Source organism: Bacillus rossius, chromosome 3 (assembly GCF_032445375.1).
Source record: "Bacillus rossius redtenbacheri isolate Brsri chromosome 3, Brsri_v3, whole genome shotgun sequence".
In the NCBI taxonomy this organism is placed as follows: domain Eukaryota; kingdom Metazoa; phylum Arthropoda; class Insecta; order Phasmatodea; family Bacillidae; genus Bacillus; species Bacillus rossius.
Window position 1 is genome coordinate 8,516,332 of NC_086332.1, and position 21,032 is coordinate 8,537,363.

Sequence of the window (21,032 nt, forward strand, 5' to 3'; positions counted from 1 at the left end):
CAAAAATAATTGAATACAATTTTAATTAAAACGCAATTACGTTATGGAGCTCGGCGAAGTTCATGTTTCCAAGCCAGGATGAACACTGAGCGTGTTTACATTTACGCTGTGTCACGCCATCATCTGCGCCATCTTCATGACTCGCTGCTCGCGTGCGCCCCGGCTCGTATACTTGTTACCGGGAGTGTGCTTCGCACCCCGCTCCTCGCCTAACGTGGCCCAGCGCGGCCGCTAATGCAGCGTAATCTCGCGGCGCGGCCATAAACACCAAATTGATCATCAATAATAACGCGGGCGTGTGTGCGACCAAGCGGCAGTCCTCCGACTCTCTCCGGCAGGTCTCGTGCTACACGCATCACGTGACCTCGGCGCCGCGAATAAGCCTCCTGCTCACGGACCTATACGGCACAGAGAGCGCGCATTGTCGGGAACACCCTTAATTCTAGCTTCTCAAACATCGGCTTTCCACCATGGGTCGGCCGCACGTCCGCGTGACTTCATGTCGGCTGTACGCTTTTAAAAAAAATTGGTACTGAACTGCAGTGCTCGCATTGCGGAAACATTTTTTTTTTTTATAGATCTGTATTTTTGTATTGTTGCCATCTGAACGGATGTTTTACCATAAAAGCATTTCATACCACTGTTTGTTGTTCTTTCACGCTATATTTATTCCACACGTTATCTATTATTTGTAAAAAGTCACCTAAATATTTATTACTAAAACTTTTACCAATTATTTGCTTCTTGGTCACACAACATAAATTAATTGTTCATGCATAAACATTTACTCATGTTGCTTCACTTTAGAAATTTTATTCATAAATATTTGAAACAAACGAAAAAATGGACGGAATGACGGAAATTCTAATTCATAATAATTATTACTTGTCATCATAAGGTGTGGTCTAGCACCTTCCCGCAATTTTTTAGGCGCTTCACAATGGCAATGGTGAGGTAAAATTGACTTCAACTACGTCACAGCATGCGTAATACTCTAGGGATTGCACATTGTGTAACACTGTGCATAAAAAATGATCCTACTCCAGCTAAGCAATTAGATAACATTAACAACAGACGAAACCGGTCTTACGTGATGCACATTTCCAGAGTTTCCTGAACAACATGCAGCTAGAAAAAGGTCTGATCGTACATGCATCAAACGGATCACCACACTATATGCCTTCTAGGTAATGGTTTAATATTTTTCTGTGTCTATGCTAGTTATGCCAGATTATATCCTCCGCAAGTTGATCATTTCGATAAGTATTCTGTGTGCATTCTGATAACCCATACTGTGACGTAACAAGTCACAGCGGGATATTCAAAGCTGTCAACAATATATTTTATTTATTATTTGTTTTCATATATTGTATTTATAGTTAATTGATTTTTGGACATTACACTGCTCTCTGGACTGATAGACTCTGTGATATTGTGACAGGCGCATATAAACAATGGTTTGAACAATATTCATTATTATGAGGCGGCCAAGGTATCGTCAGACGGCTGGTTGGCGTGCCCGCCGGAGGCTGTGGCGGGCGACAACAGTACGGCTCGGCGGCATCCGCGCGAACATAAAAACATTTAGTCCTTTACACTCCATAGCCGCAACTGAACTTACCGTAGCTGATGTTTGTACAATAGCCGATAGCGTAGTCAGACCTGCGCGCGCATTTCTTCCTCCCTCGTATACCTAACTGTATGCCACGATATACTTATCTGTTGTTTACCTAGTCGAAACAGACTTCGTGGCGTCATGTCAGATTATTATTATTTTTTATTTTTCCTGTGACGATTTCATGCTAACTGAAATTTCCAGACGTGCTATTCAAGACTGGGGCAGTAAATATTAGCATCGCGCTAAATGAATCCGCGCAAGCTGAAGACGTGCTAAGTGAGGGATTGGTTCATGGAGTGCGGTGAAGGCTGCCAGCGGGATCCGGCGCGGCGGAGGGAAAGGACAGCTGCAGCCGGGATTGGCGGACGGAGGCGTGCGGGGATTGGCGGGGAAGGGCGGAGCCCCCCCCCCCCTCCTCCCCGTGCCATCCGGTCGCCGCGGGGCAGAAGCTCTGGATTACTGCGTCCAGCTGCGTCGCTTGCAAGCCTCTCACGAAGCTCTCGGCTGCTACATCTTGCCGCTCGCCGCCGGCCGAGGGCTTCACGCTTCCACGTATTCGGTTTTTATTTATACATTCATTACTTTATTTTTATATAAGGTTTTTGAAATCTCGTCACATAAAAGTTCTAATAATATTGTGACTGTTCTTCTAAAATTCATCATATAAAGAGTGGAGAGAAAGGTTTCAAAACATGTTTAGGCCATAACAATTTTTATAGTGTATTTTTTAAAAATGGCTTCTTTAATTTATAAATTTTATAATTTATTTGAATGCCAGAAATTAATAGTGACTGACTACTACATATATTTCCCGGTTTGAAGTCGTTGGCGTTTGGTATTGAATTCAATTTGGGAAGGACTATAGTTGTAAAATAAAGCTTTCAAAGGACTCTTTTTTTATGGTCTTAAAATATCTCTAAATGTGAGATCTCCGTTTTAACAAAGGCAAATTTTTATACTAAGCAATTAAAAAAATTTCATGGCTTAAGGATTTATGTCGCATTCCAGGTGAGTGGCTGAACATTCACAAAATAAAAAAAATTAATATGGCATACTTTTTGCATAATTCGCTGGCAGAGTTGCATTCATAACGGTTTTACGCAGTGTGGATAAGAAGAATGAAAAATAACGTGAAACTGGAACGTTTTAGTCTTAAAGCCAATTTTACGGGCTACTAGTGTTGTTGTTTAACCTTTTAAAATCATAACAATTCTGAGGTTTTCAAAAGACTAGCTAAAACTAAACCATATTTTTTTTCGAAAGAAAATTCAAACAAACCACGCAGTTGCCACCAGCACTGCTTTCAAGCCAGAAAAATTTTCAATTTTCTCAATCTCTTTGGTTATTCTTATCCTTACTGAACAAAACAGTTAAAATTTTTAACTATGTCAGCTAATTATGCAAAAAAGTATGGATTAGATTTTTTTTATTTCTTTTAGTGGACCTTAAACGGACCATACACCTTTAAAATCTGTCGTCTTCTTTCTGTTCATATCTCTCCCCATTAGGCTGGAGTTGGTTGCTCACACATGGAACTATAAAACACAATGAGTCATTATTGTTTCTTCTTTTTTGAGCTCACGCGAGAAATAACAAGTGTGAAGTAATCTGTAAACGTTCCAAAATGTTTTCTAGGTGATTCTTCGTGCCATGTTATAATAACCCAGACAGCTTGTGCTAGCATTAAGAGTGAGTCCGTTTTCTTCAGAAAGTGCGGTCTAATAACGGATAGCATTGACACAATACAAAAGACCTAAATTCCAACTTATTTCTTAATTTTTTTGTAGTATTTTAGAGTCAGTCTAATAAATACACCTTTTTATAACATTATAAAGCCCCAAATCCCATACAGCGATGAGTTATATTGAAATTTATATCTGCCCAAACCCCAGTTTGGGGTTATTTTCGATTTTTTTCCTTAATTTCTGTAAAATTTTGTTCTTCGGTGATAGCGCTTTGTATGTTATGGAGGCAGTACAACAATATGCGAATTACAGTGCGACTCATCTATCAGGATCGCCTTAACTGTGTTGGCATATAGGACGAATGCGTTGTGCCCTTAATAAGTTTTTTTGTTTAACTAATTCAAGGTACTCTGTCGTAGGAGAGTTAGTGTAGCGGCTAGACTCTAGATTCGCTTTCAAGAAAACTGGGTTTCGAATTCCGATCCGGCCATTCTTATTTGGGTTTTCCATCGTTTCCTTAGATCACACCGGGAAAATGCTGGGGTGGTTTCTTACTATAGGCCATAGTCAATTTCTTTCTCAATATTTCTTCTGTGCGATTGCGTGTTAACGTCTCTAATTAAATTGCTATCGACAATACGATAACTCAAAGTAAAAAATAAAGTTACTCTGGCAGTAGTAATTTTTTTGTACGTACGTATAACATTCTGCAACGTATGTGTGACATCTTTTGAAAGAGTGGCCATTTGTAATGCATTTTTACCTGTAGATTTCTAATGATTAAAGAAAAGAAAAAAATCAAAATAATTTTGTTTGTCTAAAAATCTTTAACTTCGATCTTTTTCTCGATAATTTTGTGCACGTTGTACCATGACCAATCCTTAATTTAATATTTTAAAAACACATTTCGGTATACAGTTCGAATAGGTCGCTTCTTAAAGTAACAAAGGTGAGCGAAAAGCTGTAATAAATTACTCAACATCCTTTTTTACATTTAAGAAATAAAATAATACGTATTTCTAGGAAAACATTACTTCATCTTAACTGAAAAATACGATATGAGGTTCGTGGTAAAATGTAAATGTCATATAAACCTATAACTAAGATCTTAAGATAATTTTTATATTATCTCTGTTGGCGATACCAGTCTCCAAAGATAATAGGGTAGTTTGACTTCAATTTTTTTTTCTGCTACTTTACGACTGTTCTGTTCTTAGTTTCGAACTTGGTTCTTTTGGACGCACAGACTTCAGTGGAACGGCTCACAAATGCGGACTTCTCTCTGACGCCGTAATTTTGAATTTTTCTTTTGGGGCCGGGAATACTTTTCAGCGAGAATGCTTTTGGTAGAGAACCAAACGGATTTATTCCAAGGATTTAATATTATTTCCCCAAGAACGACTTAATTGAAGGAAAGATGGTTTTAAAGTTTGCCGTGTCTGTGTGTGTGTGTGTGTTCGGTGCCTGTGAGGGTACTTCTAGTCTTGTAATATCCACAGCGACAGCGCCGATTTCAATAAAACTTGATAGACTCATTCCCGGTCGACAGATAGGCCCGAATATTAAATTCTCTTAATTATTTGCATAATGAATAAAACTAGTGAATTCCTTGCTTCAAAGGCCGATTCATTTGTTCGCTGGGTGTTATCTTAGTAATCTATCGTCTTCGTTAGGACTAGACTAAACAATAATTTGAAGATGCTACTATTAAGTGCTTATGATTAGTTTGTTTCGTCTAAGACGTGTAAATTGTTATTCAGTTACTAAAATTTATCTAAAATTTATGAAGAATGTATGAAGTATAAATAATCAGAAAGACTCAAACACGTGAAATTTTTTTTTTTACAATCTCTTAGCTAAGTTTTGTATTAAAAAATGATCTAATATTACTTAAATAGACCTAAATAATATATTTAAGTCCTTCGCAATGAAATTGTTAGCGTAAATACATTGGCATACGCCGGCGCCGCGACTATCCCCAAGTCAGTCTGCGTCACCTCGGCGTGTGACCACGTTCCCGTGGTTCGCTTGTCCACCGCTGGCGCTGGCGTCTGCAGTTGCATCCCAACTAGCGACGAGTTCCGGTGCTTTCAAAATAGAATATTTATCAATAAATTTGCCGTAATTTTTTGGGTGGTGAAGGCGGGGGGGATGTAACATTTCTTTCGAAAATTGCTCTTATAATATATTTTTAAATTTCTTGTCTTCTTGATTCTTTTTTTTGGGGGGGGGGGGATTTTCTCCGTGCTGCAATTAAGACGACCTTAAAGCTCGGGTCACACACCAGTTTGTTTATTCGTTTTTTATTTCCTATAGTTAAAGGCTATTACTAAAAATGTGTGGTTCGGTCACAAATATTTTAAACCGTTATTCACTTAGTGTTTTATCATTGTCATAAAGAAATGCGCAAGTCCTCGTACTTATCATCAACGTGTGTGCCTTTTTCATCAACAATATTACTCTAGGTGAATATATGCTGAAAATATTTGGGACAAGGAAGGTATCGAGTAAAAAAGTGTATAATTTTCCTTTAAAAAAGTTATTATAAAAATGTAAAAAAGCAACATGGCGTGTGAGAACGTGCTATTAGAATTAACATTGTGCTAATTTTTGTAATGATTTGCTAAACACTGAGCTATAATAAAATAAAAACAACAAAAAAACAAAGTAAAAAATCAAAACAAAACACCGGTATGAAATTTCAGAATTTTTAGGTGCTGTTTGGACTGAACATTGTGATATTTGGATTCCAACTTTATACCTAAAAGTGCATCTTTATGCATAGTAAAAGAGTTTACAAAAGTATTTAAAAGGTTTTATCACATACACCACAAATAAATTGCTTCCTCCTTGAGCATCTGCTCAAATTTTGTGGTACAAATCGTGACACTATGCTCAGTGACTTTTATCTTCAAATCTTTTTATTACAAAACTCATGTAGTGTGCTGTCATGATATGGTAAATCTTCTCTGGAAATGGAATGAGGCGGGCTAGGTGTTATAATGTTACGTTTTTGTTTCTGCTTTCCATCAGATGACTAGTTTTATTCATGTTACTTTTTCGTGGGATTATTTCCTTTTAGTTGTTTTATTTGTGATGTGCTCCGAAGAGGCCATGCTGCAAGCTGATTCATTGTCTCTGTTCGAAATATTCATTTCCTCTCTCTGTGGTGTTGGTAGAGAAAAAAAACATAAAAATGACTTGATTATCATAAAAAATTGTCACACCAAACGAAACTTCATTCTTTATTCGATGTTCGCCAGGCATTGCATCCTTGAAAATGAGAGAAGTGTGAAACTTTTCTGGATTTATAATATTTTAATGTTTTACGCGCAGGGGTAGTTGAATAAATTTTTAGCGGGGTATTTGAATCAGTCTTGAAACGTAATTTTTGTGTATTTTATATATTTAACAACTTATTATGCTAGGACGTCGCATGCTTTTATAGTGGAACATCCGTAAGAATTGCAATAAAACAGAAGAAAAAAATTAACCACCATTCAACCTCATTCCTATATTGGATTATTGCATTTCAAATCTTTTATCTTTGTGGTAACGAAATTTCTGCAAATTTTCTAGTACACGGGGGTTACCGTAATTTCAACCCAAATTCTTTGGCTGCAGGTTCATCACCAAAAAAATATTGTTAACATGTACATGAATTATGTTTTAAATTGCTTCCCACGGCGCGTTTGAAGTTGGTGCTAAAACATTTTGTATTGTAAAAAATAAAGTATTTAAGTTTAAAAAAATTAGCGACTGAAAACAGTTTAATAAAACAAATTTTTACAACCACAGTTTTCACATAATGCTTTCATTGAAATAATTGTGGTTAAAAATTTTAGTTCCCTTCAAAAAAATTTACTTTTTATTACGCAATTTTTTTGTAACATACACGTGTTTGCTCAAGATTGGGCTGCGTAATCCTGTCCGAATCAGGCTAATGGGAAAAGTGTGAAAGGAGGGGTTGTGTGATCTGGCTGTGACAAGCCTCCCTCTGGAAATGGTTCCAATTAGCGACTGTCCCAAGGATTAGCTAACTGCCTGTTAATGAACCTAGCCGCGCGACAAACTAAGCTGTTGTCGTGTCCGTGGATTCAAAAGCTATTCACGCGTCGGACTCCCGGGCGAGTGGCTTTCAACAAGGAAATGCACACGTGCTTTCGAACAGTGCCAAAAGAGGACGCTAGTGATGTTGAACATGGTACGTGGTCTTAAAACCAATTGGTTTATTTATCTGTGTAGTTAGTTTGAACCAATAAAATCATATTTTCACCTTCAGACGCCTTCATTGTCCGGAAAAAAACGCTGAAATTTCAGTCTTGTACCTTAAATTAGCCCCTATCTTATGTGAGTGAAGGTTTGAGAGCTGACTTAAACTATGGTGGTAATTTATGGTGGTTTTCCTGTATGGACCATTGCAAAAATAAATGTAACTAAATAATAACGAGAGTGGTATCATCGTAATTGAAAACTTTTGTGGTTGAATGTTATGTGTGTGTTATAAATTGAATTTTTTTTAATATAAATCATAGAACGTACGAACGTTTAAACTGCAGCTGCTGGAAACTCGCGATCTATATTTAGGAATGTCGACTGTATCGCCTAAGTAGTTTACTTTTAGGGATGGTTCGTGGATGTGCTTGCAGCCTTCCGTACGAGTGCATGCCGGTGATCCTGTTGGTAAAAAGGTAGCAGCAGGACGTGTTGCCGTGCAGCGATATCCTGCTGCAGAGGAGGCTGGGCTCTCGACGACGTGGCTGAAGGAAGGAAACTGGCAGGCGGCGGCGCGGTTGCCTCCGTCGTCCCGGCGCGTCCCTCGCTGATGCGATTTGCCGTGTTCGTGTGTGTGCCCGACTGCGAACGGGAGAGAAGCCAGCGGACCAGTAATTCTCTCCCTCCCTCCACTCACCCGCTTCAACTATGGCGTCTGCAGAGCTGGGGACGGGAGTGGTGTGGCGTATCGCCGTTCGAACAGAAACATCCCTGCCGGCGGCGCGGGAGAAGCGAAGTGTTGCTGACCTCCGCTCGTCATTCACTGAGGAAATAAAAGTGCCTCGTCAGTTTTTTGGATGCTTGCGCACGGCCGTTTGGCTTTCGAGAGCAGCTCGGACATGTACCATTATCTCCCATACGCCAACGTATCTGGTGCTCTTTACAGCTCAAGCTCATCCTATCACCTTTTAACCCACCATCTTGGGCTGCATTCCACCATGGTGGGGTGCATCTGAGTGATGCAGTGCGTTCGAGGTGGCGAAATCGGGTGCGTCCTTAGTGATGTCTGGTGCACCACACCAGTTTAAGCATTGCCACCAGCTTCAATGTTTTTTTTCAGAACCTTATGAGTATAATCCATCATATCGAGAATAACGTTGTTGAAAAGAAGACTTCTAAATTTATTCATTGGCAAAGGTTTTTGGAAATTATATTTTGCATAACATAAAAAAAATATTGTGCAAGTTGGTTGGAGGATTTAACATTCAAACGCACTGTTACTTGGTTCATAGAGTAATCTGACAGCTGGACAAAAACTTTTGCATAGATCTAGGCTATTGGTGTTTTTTTTTTTTTTCTGTTTCGGACGAGCAGAAATTCTGCAACGCCGAAAGCATCCTGATAAACTTACGTCGGGCATGGCAAACTTTGAACTTCGTTTTCTTTAAAAAGGCGTGGAGGAAGAAGTCATGTGTATGTATATATGTGTTTGCGAGCAAGAGATGGGAAAAGGGGGAAAAAAAGAATTGACTGACAGGAGTAAAAATGGTATAAAAAGCTGTAAGGCAGAAAGTAGAGCAGCAAGACGGAAATAAAAGAATCCAGTGGGAATGCGATTTACGGAAGTGATATATTGTTGCCCTCCTGTATCCGATATGGGAAATTTCCAAAGGGAGCTTATGTTTGACACTGCGTGCTATTTTATTTTCTGCGTCTTACAACACCATCTTCGTGCAAACACAAAGCAGTAAAAACTTTTTCTCGACATGTTTCATAATTTATACCTCATGTGTTTTCGAGAAATATCATCCGTTGGCATTTTTGTGGCATTTTGGAATGCATTATTACTGAGAAAATATCAGGAAGAATGCTCATGAAAACTGCCTCGAAAGGTAAACGTAAACTGTGTACTGTTTTATTTTGCACTGTATTATACGTGTGATCTTCCTTGGGATGATAGTGAGTTCCAGTTTGATATATTCGCACTTTAAGCGCTATGCATCTGTCGGCGTGCTGCGAGTACTTGGTTGAAATGATTTTAAAAGACACATATTATCACTCGGTTTGCTTGCAATAGAACACTCGACATTTCTGATGGCTTTATAATTTCATTTTTTGACGTGACAACGTCTAATAAATCGACGAACGCCGGCTGCACGCACGAAAAAGTTTCCCGTAACGCACATTATCCCGTTACGCTGTGTCCCGTTACGCTCATTGTACGCTTGCGCCGCGTCTATATCTCTCTTCCACTCGATTGGAACAACCATCGATTTCACTTTTTCGAGGCACATTAAACTTGAAACACTCCCATTCGTTTCCTACTTTTCTTATCATCGTCCTATCCTTAACAGAATAACACAGATTGGAAGAAGTTAAATAGCAAACATGTATAAACGTTATAGTTAAAATAATCTCTTCTTTAAAGTTATACACATATTTGAATTAATTAGAGCAAATAAAAGTAAATTTACCAATTAAATTGTATATTTCATTTCACTCCTCGTTGTATCCATACAAAATATTGATAATTCAATAAAAATGATTCAATTTTATTCATATATGTATGCAATCATTTCATCAATGTTTTGTTATGACGTTGTCACGTTAAACTATCGTCCGTAAACCGACTTTACAGACAACCAATTTTTTTTTACTATCGTTATGCATTGTTACAATTGGTAAACGTTTTAATGATGTAGTTTTCATAATATTACGGAAATACCATTTTTTTATATTAAGCATAATTAGGTATTAATGTAGCATTTTTTACTATTTTGTACTTCTAGTCGCTCACCACGTAGTCTCCGCATCGGGCTAGGGAACCCTTGGAGCCTGCTCCAAGCGATCGGAGCACCACCACCAAGTACGAGTCCTACCCAATCAGAATCCAGGGCCTTGGAGGAAACCTCAGCGGGACACCGTTCAATCTTTCATGGATTCCTCCCGTACTACTACCAACTTGGCGTCGATTCGGCAGACTGTTCGCCAGCTGCTAACCGGCTGCCACTCTTCAGAGTCACTCCACTGGATGTCCTCGTCTCCTCGGACTACCCTCCGACCTGCCGTACCTCGGCCCGGCAGATCAGGGCATTGACAGATGTATTCCGACTTTGCGGCCGGCATTTCTCAACGTTCCCCTCCCAATGTGCGCCCTTAGAGGGTAGTGTGGGAGTATCTTCCAGTTCGCGTTGATTAAACATTCCAGAGCTTTTAAAGTAACAGGACTGTGAGGGATCGCTCCCTGATTGTTGATCGGGAGGGTGTTAGGGCTTCGGCGCCGACCAGCGGCTGGGGCACCAACCCAGCATAGTCTTTGTCCAGGCATTGACAGGCCGAAAATGACCCTTGGGCCATGAGCTCTTTCACCTCTAGACTGTTTGAGGGGCGAGCGGTGGAAAGGCTGTTCGCCGCCGGCTCCAAGCTCGGCCCGTCGCAGCAGTCACGAAGTTCCAGCCGGCTGGCCGCAGTCTGTGTGCGCGCGTTCCTGGTTCCCTCGCCGTGACGTCGCTGGCGGCAACTTGGTGCTGCAGAGGGTGCGACAAGCCTTGCAGCAGATACGTTCTGTTCTATCTCCCCGGGTCTTTGTTCCCTACGTGCGCGCTGCTTGTTTTAAACTTTGTTTGTGCCTCAGAGTTTACTTACTTACTGGCCGTGTGGTCCGGCGAAAGACGTTTGCGTACAATGGCGGATGCAGGAATTTTTCAAGGGTGGGGAAGAGTGGTTTTTAAGATAGAAAGAAAAAAATTTAACGTGCTGACAGGGAAAGCTGTAAGCGACGCGGCTTCTACAAAGTTTAAATTGCAAGTTTTGTTGTAGCTCACCTTGCAACACCCAAAATAACTTATTGCCTTCACTGATCTTTGGCAATTTTTTGCCAACTTCTGGGGGAGGGGGGAATGTATACACTCTATCCCTTCCCTCTGCGTACGGCACTGCTTGCATCACTGGTCAACGAGAGCGTGGCTGTTCCGTAATGGGACGTCAGTGATCCTTCTGAAAGTAACTCAATTTTGAATCAAAATTAATGGGAAGAAGTTAAAAATGTTTTGTGAAACATCTTCATCCAAAATATTTTTGCTATACACCCTCTGGTTAGGTGAGTATAGACAAGGAGATTTCGCAGCATTATTTGGTGGCAAAATGGGCTGCAAATTCGCACACTTTTAAATTTGAGTTTAAATTAATTGAGTTTATTTTGAAACGCTCTTCTACGACTGTGAGCCGAGATCGACCAGTTATAAGTAAAGTAGAGGAATCGCGCAGAGTCCTCTAAAAGTAACAAAAAGTAATCAGTAGAGACTGGAAAAATTCGCTAGTTCGATGACCTTTAGGGTAGACTCCACAATCCTCTACACACTCAGGCAAATGCCACCTGTTCGTTGGCTATTGACTCGTGACACCTGTCAACTGGGACGCTTGCGATTCGATACTCTTTTGGTTGAAGGTTTTTCATTGGCTCAAAGTCCTTTAGATAAACTGTGAGTCAATCACAGAAGCAATATGAAGATATAGTTGTTTGTATGATAGGTTATCATGACTTGAACCCGCGAATTTTTCTGGTCTCTAGTAATCAATCGGTGGAAAAACAATCGTTGGTACAGTGTACATAGAACATTAAAATACATCTTAGAACAAATAAATCCGCGAAACTTTAGTGTCTCTAATAAGTATGAGCATCGAGTCGGCAGTATATTGGATACCACTGTAGGGACCGTGCAATTTGGTGTGGGTTGAAGGACACACTTGGCGTCCCTCTAGACACGCCGATGCGCGAAGGAGCTTGGCAGGGACTGTACCGTCCCACATCCCGGCAGTCGCGCGAGAGAGGCGCTGTCGTCGTCGTGTTTTTTTTCTCTCTCTTACCCCTCTCCCTCCCTCCAAACCTCCCTGTTCCACGGCCGGCCCGCGTCGCCGAATTGCATTATGGCGTCACTTGCGACTGGCGGCGAATTTCCTGGTGCGACGCCCCAGCCCCTTCTGCCGCGCCTGCAGTTTCTTTATCCGCTCAACCGGATTAAAGGGCCTCCCCGGGCTCGGAGCAGGGAGGGAGAGAGATAAAGAGAGAGAGGGAGAGAGAGCGGAGACGAGGTGGAGACGAGTTGAAACTTTGGAGCACCCCCCTCCACATCTTCCCGAACTTCTCTCGGGTTCTCCAGTTCCCCCCCCCCCCCTCCGACGCTTGCCACTTCTCGATATGCTCCGCTGCGCGAACTGTAATTTCCGAGCCATGCAAATTTCCTAACAACCCATTTCCGCGGGAACAGCGCCAGGTATGTTGTTTGTTCGCCCCGGAGTTGAAGGGCTTCTTTCTGCCGGCGCCTGGCTGCGAGTAGTCAGTCTCTCGTGTGGCTTCCAGACAGGGCTGCGCGCGCACCGGGTTATGCACCCGTCCAAAAACATCACTTAAATTATCTTTGAAGATTTGTGCAATGGGAGTGCATGACTTGATATAAGTTTTTGGACATACGCCATTGTTAAGAGCATTTATGTCTGTAGAAGAAAACTACAAAAAACCCAAAAGACAAAAACACAAATTAAGCAAAAAATTGATGTTGTCAACAGGATATAAACACCACATAATATTCCATAACAGGAATATGGTCAACAAACAAAGAAAAACAAAGAAAAATGTACTAACAGAACAAAAAAAACACAAATGATGACAGCACAAATTATAAGTTAAATTATTTAAGGTTATTTAAGGTTTTTAAAGTCAAAACTTCTATAGGAAGGTATGCATTGGGAGTAAATTCATGTGAGTCGTCATCGACATGGTCACGTGACGTGTTATTTTTTTTTTTATATTTCAAGGATAAAACTTAATTTATTCTATTTTTAAAGATACAAGTTTTTAATTTCATCTTTATTTTCCAGGGAAATTTTAACGTTATTGTGTGGTACATATTGCGAGTATTGGATTATTTTTTAGTAGGTAGTTAAGTTGAGGTTATGTTTTTTTTTATTTATTTATTTACAATGTGAATTTCTTCAAATGTCATGTTATTGATTTATTAGAGATAATGTTTATTATTTGTTGATTGAAGTTAATAATTTGTTATTCTTTCGATGAAAAAACTTAACTTATTCTAGTTTTAAAGTTGTTATTGGTAGGGGCAAATCTTATGGGTTCGCGTCACCGACATGCTAGTGATATAACACCAAGATCATTTTCTTGCGTACATTTGACGTAGAAATGAATTCATATTACACTTTTAAAAAAATTAAGTTTTCACTTCTGTCGACAGTCCCCATGACTGACCTTTTTTTTTTTTTTTACATATACCATTGCTGATTACGCTATGTGTCATAATAAACCTCAATAAGCGTCTCTGTGTTATCTTGGTTCGTGGCCAACATTATCTATTTAGTATCATCGTTGGACTCGTTTGTTTGTCGCTGTGTTGTCTAAGGTCGTTTATTGTCTTTATTTCCTTGATGTAACTGTCTCGTTGTCTGGCCACTGTGTCCATCTGACTTGTTCCTTCCACAGTATTTTCTGTCCTGACTTAGATTTTTTTTGAAGTGACACCGTCTAATAAATCTATGAACGCCGGCTACACACACGAAAAAAAGTCCCGTTACGCACATTATTCCGTTACGCTGTGTCCCGTTACGCTCATTGTTCCGTTACACTGTGTCCCTTACACTCATTGTTCCATTACGCTGTGTTCCGTTAAACTGTCGGCGAGTGCAGTAATAATAGGTTATGTTACAATTGACTAAAAATTATGGTGATTCATATAATTGATGATAGATATTTGATTACAGTTTATTTATATGAAAAATTGTTCATAATTATATTTAAACTTTATATCTAAACGCCAGTTTTTAAAATTAATTACAAGTCATCTACATGTGAACTATTTCGTCGACTGTTTATAAAGTGAAGTGAAAAGTTAAAGTGGTTTTCATTGCTTATTACAACAACAATTTCGGCATTAAAGGTTAATTATTCTTGCATTTTAAAAATCGGATTACTAGTATAATTTCAAGTATTTATCTTTTATTATTAAAATAAAAATGATTCAATTTTATTCATAAAAGTATGCAATCATTTCATCAATGTTTTGTTATGACGTTGTCACGTTAAACTATCGTCCGTAAACCGACTTTACAGACAACCAATTTTTTTTTTTTTTTACTTTTGACATGTGGCTTTTGACATTTTAGCTTGTTTTCAGTATTCATATTTTTTGTCCGTATCAAGGTTTAATAAGTTATAAAAAGTATCCAGCAATGGTGTTTGTCCAGAAAAATAATCTGAAATCAAACTTACCGATAGTAAGTTCCATTAAAAAAAATTTTTAAGATAAAATACTAAACGTTCGTGAATTAGTAAATATTTGAATGAATTACTGAATAAATACATACATTGGATTTGAGACTGCATTAAGTAGATTTAAAGCGTAATGTTTTAATCAGATACAATGAAATTCCATTCGCTTATTACATATTTCATTAAATAAAAACTGAAATGAAATCTGCTGTAGTGATTGAACATTAATATACCGTACAGTTTGTTAGTTTGACCTTGTGAGTGAATGGATGCCGGATATCAGGCGCGTACGTTGATGTTTATTTTGACGTGCGGCGGGAAAATGGACGGCGAGATAAACATAAATCTTAAGGCTCGGTCTCATAAGTCATGTTGGTTATTTCATTTTATAGTGTTTTACTTTTATTTGAGAGGGATATTACTGTAAATTTAACACGATTGCGCTTTGGAATTTTGAGTTTTGTCTAAAAAAAAAATTTCGCAGGTTTTAGATAAATAGTATTTAATAACGGTAAATAAATAAGTCAAGTCTTCATGTTTATGATCATTTGCACGAACTTTTATAGTTCGAAAAAAAATTAAGTGTAGTTCATATCCGGTGAGAGATTTCTGACTGAGCGATAAACAAATGAGTAGGTAGTATCGGAATAAAAGTACAGAAAAATCCCTTCATTAATGGTGCCCAGAAAATGAATATGCGAACTCGACGTGTAAGACCGAAACCCTAAGCAAGTCTTTGCCATGTCTGTAGTCTGCGCTAGACCAATTCAATCCTGAATGTTAAGATTGACAGTTAGTCAGTGACCTTGCAAATTCGGAAAGGCCTTCGTGAAATGGTTACTCGCAGAAATTAAAGCACGAGTAGAAGGTTTTGTACTTAACTTTGGAGAAGGGAGAGTCCCACCTTTGCGCTTGAAGTCCGTACAAAAAACCAGTTCCCACGCTGATGGTTTGTAATTAGGGGAAGGCATTTTTCGCGAATAAATCTGAACGCCTATTAGACTGCAACAAGGTATACCCGCACCAGCGGTTTCTTCCTTGTGATTGGCGGCCGTCTGCGAGAGAAGTCGTTGCCTTTTTTGACTGAGCTACTCAGGACGCGTTTGCTTTCGCACTGAATTACTCTGATTGGTTTTGTAACAATCTACATGTACCTGAAAGAAATTCACCTAATCACGAAACACAGATGGTGCCACAGTGTTTTAACTTATAACTAGTTTCGGAATATTTTCGCGAAAAATGCATGGCCCTATTTAAAATCCGTGCCTAGGTACGTGTGGTTGCCTGCTGCGAGCTCGGTCATTCGCACGCCGAGAACACACGGGCCTGCGTTTGCGCGCAGCCTTCCCAAAGGCACACCACATCCGAGGCCATCATCTCGTCCGTATCCGCGCGACGCCTCGAACGAACCAGCTCATGTCATCCGTCCTCCCACTTACCTGATGCGAATAACCACGTACGCCCACCAGAGTGACACGTATGTATATAGTTAGATTTGAGAGCCAGTGCAAGTTATCTCATTTACGTATAGTGAAAGACAAGTTTTTTTCTATGAATGTGTAAATAACATATAGTGTGAATGTACTTTTAGGTATAGCATCAAAACCAAGACATTGAGCCAAAAAAAAGGCTCCAAAAACAATATGAAAGTTTTTTTCATTTTCCTTTTATCCTAATCATTTTTAAAATTACCTAAGAGAAACTGTATGTATATATATATATATATATATATATATATATATATATATATATATATATATGTGTGTGTCAATTATATTAGGCAAAAGAGCCCTGAGTGCTGGAGTGTCTCGTAAACACCAAATCTGTTAAAACAATTTGTGATAAATAAAAACCTATTGGATTTGAATTTGAATAGTCTTCGCACTTCGGCTGGACTTTCCGCCCGTCAATGTTGTTGTGCGCGCAGCTGGAGATTCAAAGAAAGTTTGTTATACCCTGTGTTGTGTTGTGTGGTGTGTTGTGTTGTGTGCTGTGTTTTGTGTTGTGTTGTATGTTGTGTGTTACGTTGTGTTGTGTGTTGTGTTTTCTGTTTTGTGTTGTGTGTTGTGCTGTGTTGTGTTTTGTTTTCTGTTATATGTTGTGTGTTGTGCTGTGTTGTGTGATGTGTTGTGTTGTGTGCGCGGGGTTTGACGCGGGCCACCCGTGTTGCAGGGGCGGAGGATGTGTTCCGGTTCGTAGGCAACGAGACCCACGTGGACCACTTCCGGCTGATGCTGCGTGACGGCAGCGCGCTTCTCATCGGCGGCAGGTGCGTCCCCCCCTCCCCTCCGGCCATCACCTTCTCCTGCGACTGTCGGCCCGGATCTCCTCTTACATGCTGCGGTGCGAGGGGGTCATTGTCTTCAATCATGTCTCCTTTCTATGTGTTTGCGTGTTCTCGTGATTTGAAATGAATTCGTGTTATAACCGTAGTAAATTGTTCATAAATACGTTTTAATTTCGTTCGTATTTATACAATGATTTTGTAAAACAAGAAAATTCAACTTTCTAGCTTGAACAAAGAACATGTCACATCTATCGGGTGATATATAGTTTGGAATTAAACTTTTTCATTTGGCCTTTGTGGTAACTGAATACAATTTTTGATGTACTTAAAAAAAAACTTAGAAACCTGATTTTTAAGTAGCAGAATTTTTTTTATTCACGAATGATATTCTAAACAAAAATAATATTACAATAAGGGCTACGCACAAACTGTTAATTACTCTAGCGTTATTCCTCTTTTATTTTAACTGTACCTATATGACGTAATGTTAATTTACAAATTTAAAAAATGTTGGAACAATTCATAAACAACACCTTATTATTAAAACATTCCATAACCTATACAAAAAGGGAACTTTAATATTATTTAAATGTTCAACGCAGTAAACGCTGCAAGCACAATCACTCCAACAAAAGTATCATGTCCACTAACGCCTGCCGAGCCAACTACAGCTATTGTCGCTTCGCCTCTTTGTTATTTGCACACTACTATTTTCTTTTTTTCTCAACATGGCAAAATGTTTCCCAAAACGGAACTTGTTATCCTACAAAATTCAATACAAACTAATTTACTGACGCACTAGCTAATGCATAAACTCACTAGTCCATTCCTCTAAACTTTGCGCCAACCCACACTGAGTCTACACGATCTTCACTCGAGTCACCTGAAGTTTATACATTTACAATCTGCGTCAACAGGTGACAGCAGTATTGAAGAAATATTAGGGGCATTTATATTGGTAGGTTGAAACTATTTGATGTTGCTACCATCGATTTTGCAATAACAAGCAAATGGTTGATGCGATTTCCACACGATAGCAGTTCATGTGACCACTGCCTTGTCTCTGTTAATTGTTAGTACCTACAACTGTAAACCATAGGCTACGGGTATTTAAAAGTTGCTATAAAAATTTTGAAGTATGAATAAAGTTTACTAAGAAGAAGTATTTGTTCAATATGAAAGTTATAATATATTTATAATATAAAGAGCATTTCAAAAATTTAAAATATATTTTTGTGTGACACAACAGTATTTTTAACACGAAGGATGAAAACATAATTTGAAAAGCTAAAAACATGAAATCTAGAAACATAAAATACGTTCCTCCTATAAGCGAAAGTCGCATAGTCCCATTATTGGTTTACGATAATTCATTAAAACTTACAAAATCATTGTTTTTTTTTTGTTTTGTTTTTACTAACATATGACGTTACATACAACAATTGTTAAATGTTCGTTTATGATTAATCACAGTGCATATTTAAGTAAACTCGTCATTTTCTACCGGCTACTTTCGACACTGAAACTATGACACGCATACATCAATGTTTAGACCACAAGTTTGCAGCAGCGGAGATTTTTGCACGCAATTATGACGAACATTTTCATACACTTACAAGATATTTAAACCCTTCTTTTGATCTGTGAATGTGTTTTTTTAGCACTTTGTGAAGCTCTTTAAGTCGACAGACATTTTAAGTAACAATTAAAAGTTTTTAGTTACCATTAAAAAGGAAGTTGGTTCAGATTGCTTTAGAAAATATGTATCACTATTTTTATTTTTATTTTTTGACGTGATAACGTCTTATAAATCGATGAACGCCTGCTGCACGCACGAAAAAAATGTCACGTTCCGCCTGAGCCGAGCGTGCATGAACCGGCCAACCACCGTGCGAGAAGATCTTCTATAATATCAAACAGGTTAAGGCTGGCTTTATTAACTAATTGTTTGTGATTATATTTAAACAAATTATTTAAATTATATATGCAAAAACTGTAAATAGGTAATATTTGAAAATTAAAAGCGTGCAATTTTTCAACCATGTTTTCTTATGGCGTTATCACATAAAATTATCGTCCGTAAACCGACTTTACAGACAACCCCCCCTTTTTTTTCCAATTTAACTGTGTGCTGTGTCCCTGCTTAACCCCTCAAAGACAATATTAAGCATACTTCAGTTTGTTTTGCCGTTCGCGTAAAGCAAGTTCTGTGAGTGGAACAGCGCGTTAATTTCCCCGGCTCTTGAAGGTCGTCGAGCGCCGCTATGGATCGGGCGTGGCGCCGAGGTTGAAGAAACAGCGACCCGTGAAGGCTGGGGTTCTCGCTGGGTTGGGAGGCCTCTTTGCCGCGCCGCGCCGGGCAAGCACCAGGCGGGCGGAGCTCAGCGGGCCGGCGGCTAGGGTTTCCCGCGCGTAACGAGTGTGTAATGACAGGCCCCCTCCCGGGCGTAATGAGGGCGCCGGTAACAGTAGTCTGCCCTGCTTCCCTGCTTCCCTGCTTCCCTGCTTCCCTGCTTTCTTCCGGCCTCGGCGAGACCAGCGCTTCCGAGCACCTAGTGAAAGGTGTCTGTTTTAATGCTGGGGAGAAATTTCATCTTTTGAATCGGATTTTTAATCGATTCACCAGACAAAAATCGTATGCCGTACTCTGAATCCCGTACAGTTATTATTATTATTTATGTTCTCTAATTCTTGCCTTTTTGCTTATAATCTTGGAAAAATTAATTGAGTTAATCTCCTTATTTTCTGTAATACTATAATTCTCTAATCTGACGCATACAAGGAAGGTTTTATTTTTTAAATAAAAATAAATAAAAAAAATAATAAAAAAGCCTCCCTTGTAAGTATTAGTTTCATATTTTATTCAAATACGCTTTATATAATCTGATCTAAAATGGCCTTCAAAGTGCTACATCGGGCCCGCTAAAAGGTATTTACTATTGGGCTTTGGAGGAAGAGCAGGGCAAAGGAAAGCGATTTTTCGTTCAAGAATCGATCCTTCTGTTAAAAATCGAAAATTTAAAGCATCGCTCCATTTGCCCCGTGCCGTGTTTCCGAATGATGAAAGTGCTATTGTTTACAGTGGTTTGTTAATGAACTTTTATTTTCAATCAAGTTTTAGTCCCAAAATGATCTACCAGAAATGTATTTTCTAGTGTTTGTTTCTGTTTGCACAAGAAGCTCTTTTGTCAGATAGATGTAGGCTAAGTAACGGGCGATCGGAGTGATCAAAACACTGTAAACATTTGTAGAATATCTTGTACGATATGAAATTATTTTATACTTTTGTCTTTTAGTTTTTTTTAATACGAACAGTTTTGTTAACTTTGCAGAAAGGTTTCTAGGAAAAATAAGTATCTGACGTTTTATAATTAGAATTTTGAATTAAATTTTAACATTCATAGACAGTAGGCCTAAGTGGTAAATTAATTACTGTCCAATTTTATCAAATATTTTGTGTTTTATGAAACACATTATGTCATTGCAGAGCAGATTTGCAGCGACCAAGTAACAGCATATTGACAAATTAGTTTTATACTTTCGTTTGCTTACTATTTATAAAGGTCAAGTCCTTTGACTGTCATTTTTCGTATTGCAAGTTCGATTCTCCATTATTCCATACAGGGTATTATAATAAGAGTGGTTTTGATATGTAATGAAACAATTTTAATGCGCTTAATAGTATACATCCAACCTTAAAAAGTATAAATAAGTGACATAATATACACTATTATTGGAATATGTTTAATTTACATATTCATAGTATGTGTAAATGGTCTAAATATTGTTGTTATAACTAACAGGTAGTAATTGTATAAAATCGTAAACTAAGGAGAAGAAATACACCGACAACCATAGCAATCTTACTAAATCATGGCAATTGTGCTTTTACATTTATTCATGGTATTATGACGAAAACACAGTTTGAAAAAACACGGTCATGTGTAG

General features: G+C 38.7%; 1 protein-coding gene across 2 annotated transcripts in view; it reads left to right on the forward strand.

Annotated features, from left to right (window-relative positions):
* The window catches only part of LOC134530171 (semaphorin-1A), a 745,950-nt gene that overhangs the window by 437,608 nt on the left and 287,310 nt on the right, over positions 1-21,032 (forward strand). For both annotated transcript variants that reach the window (XM_063364808.1, XM_063364809.1), the window contains exon 2: positions 16,970-17,066. In XM_063364808.1, coding sequence (XP_063220878.1) covers positions 16,970-17,066 — 97 coding nt within the window. The remainder of the gene's footprint in view (positions 1-16,969; positions 17,067-21,032) is intronic.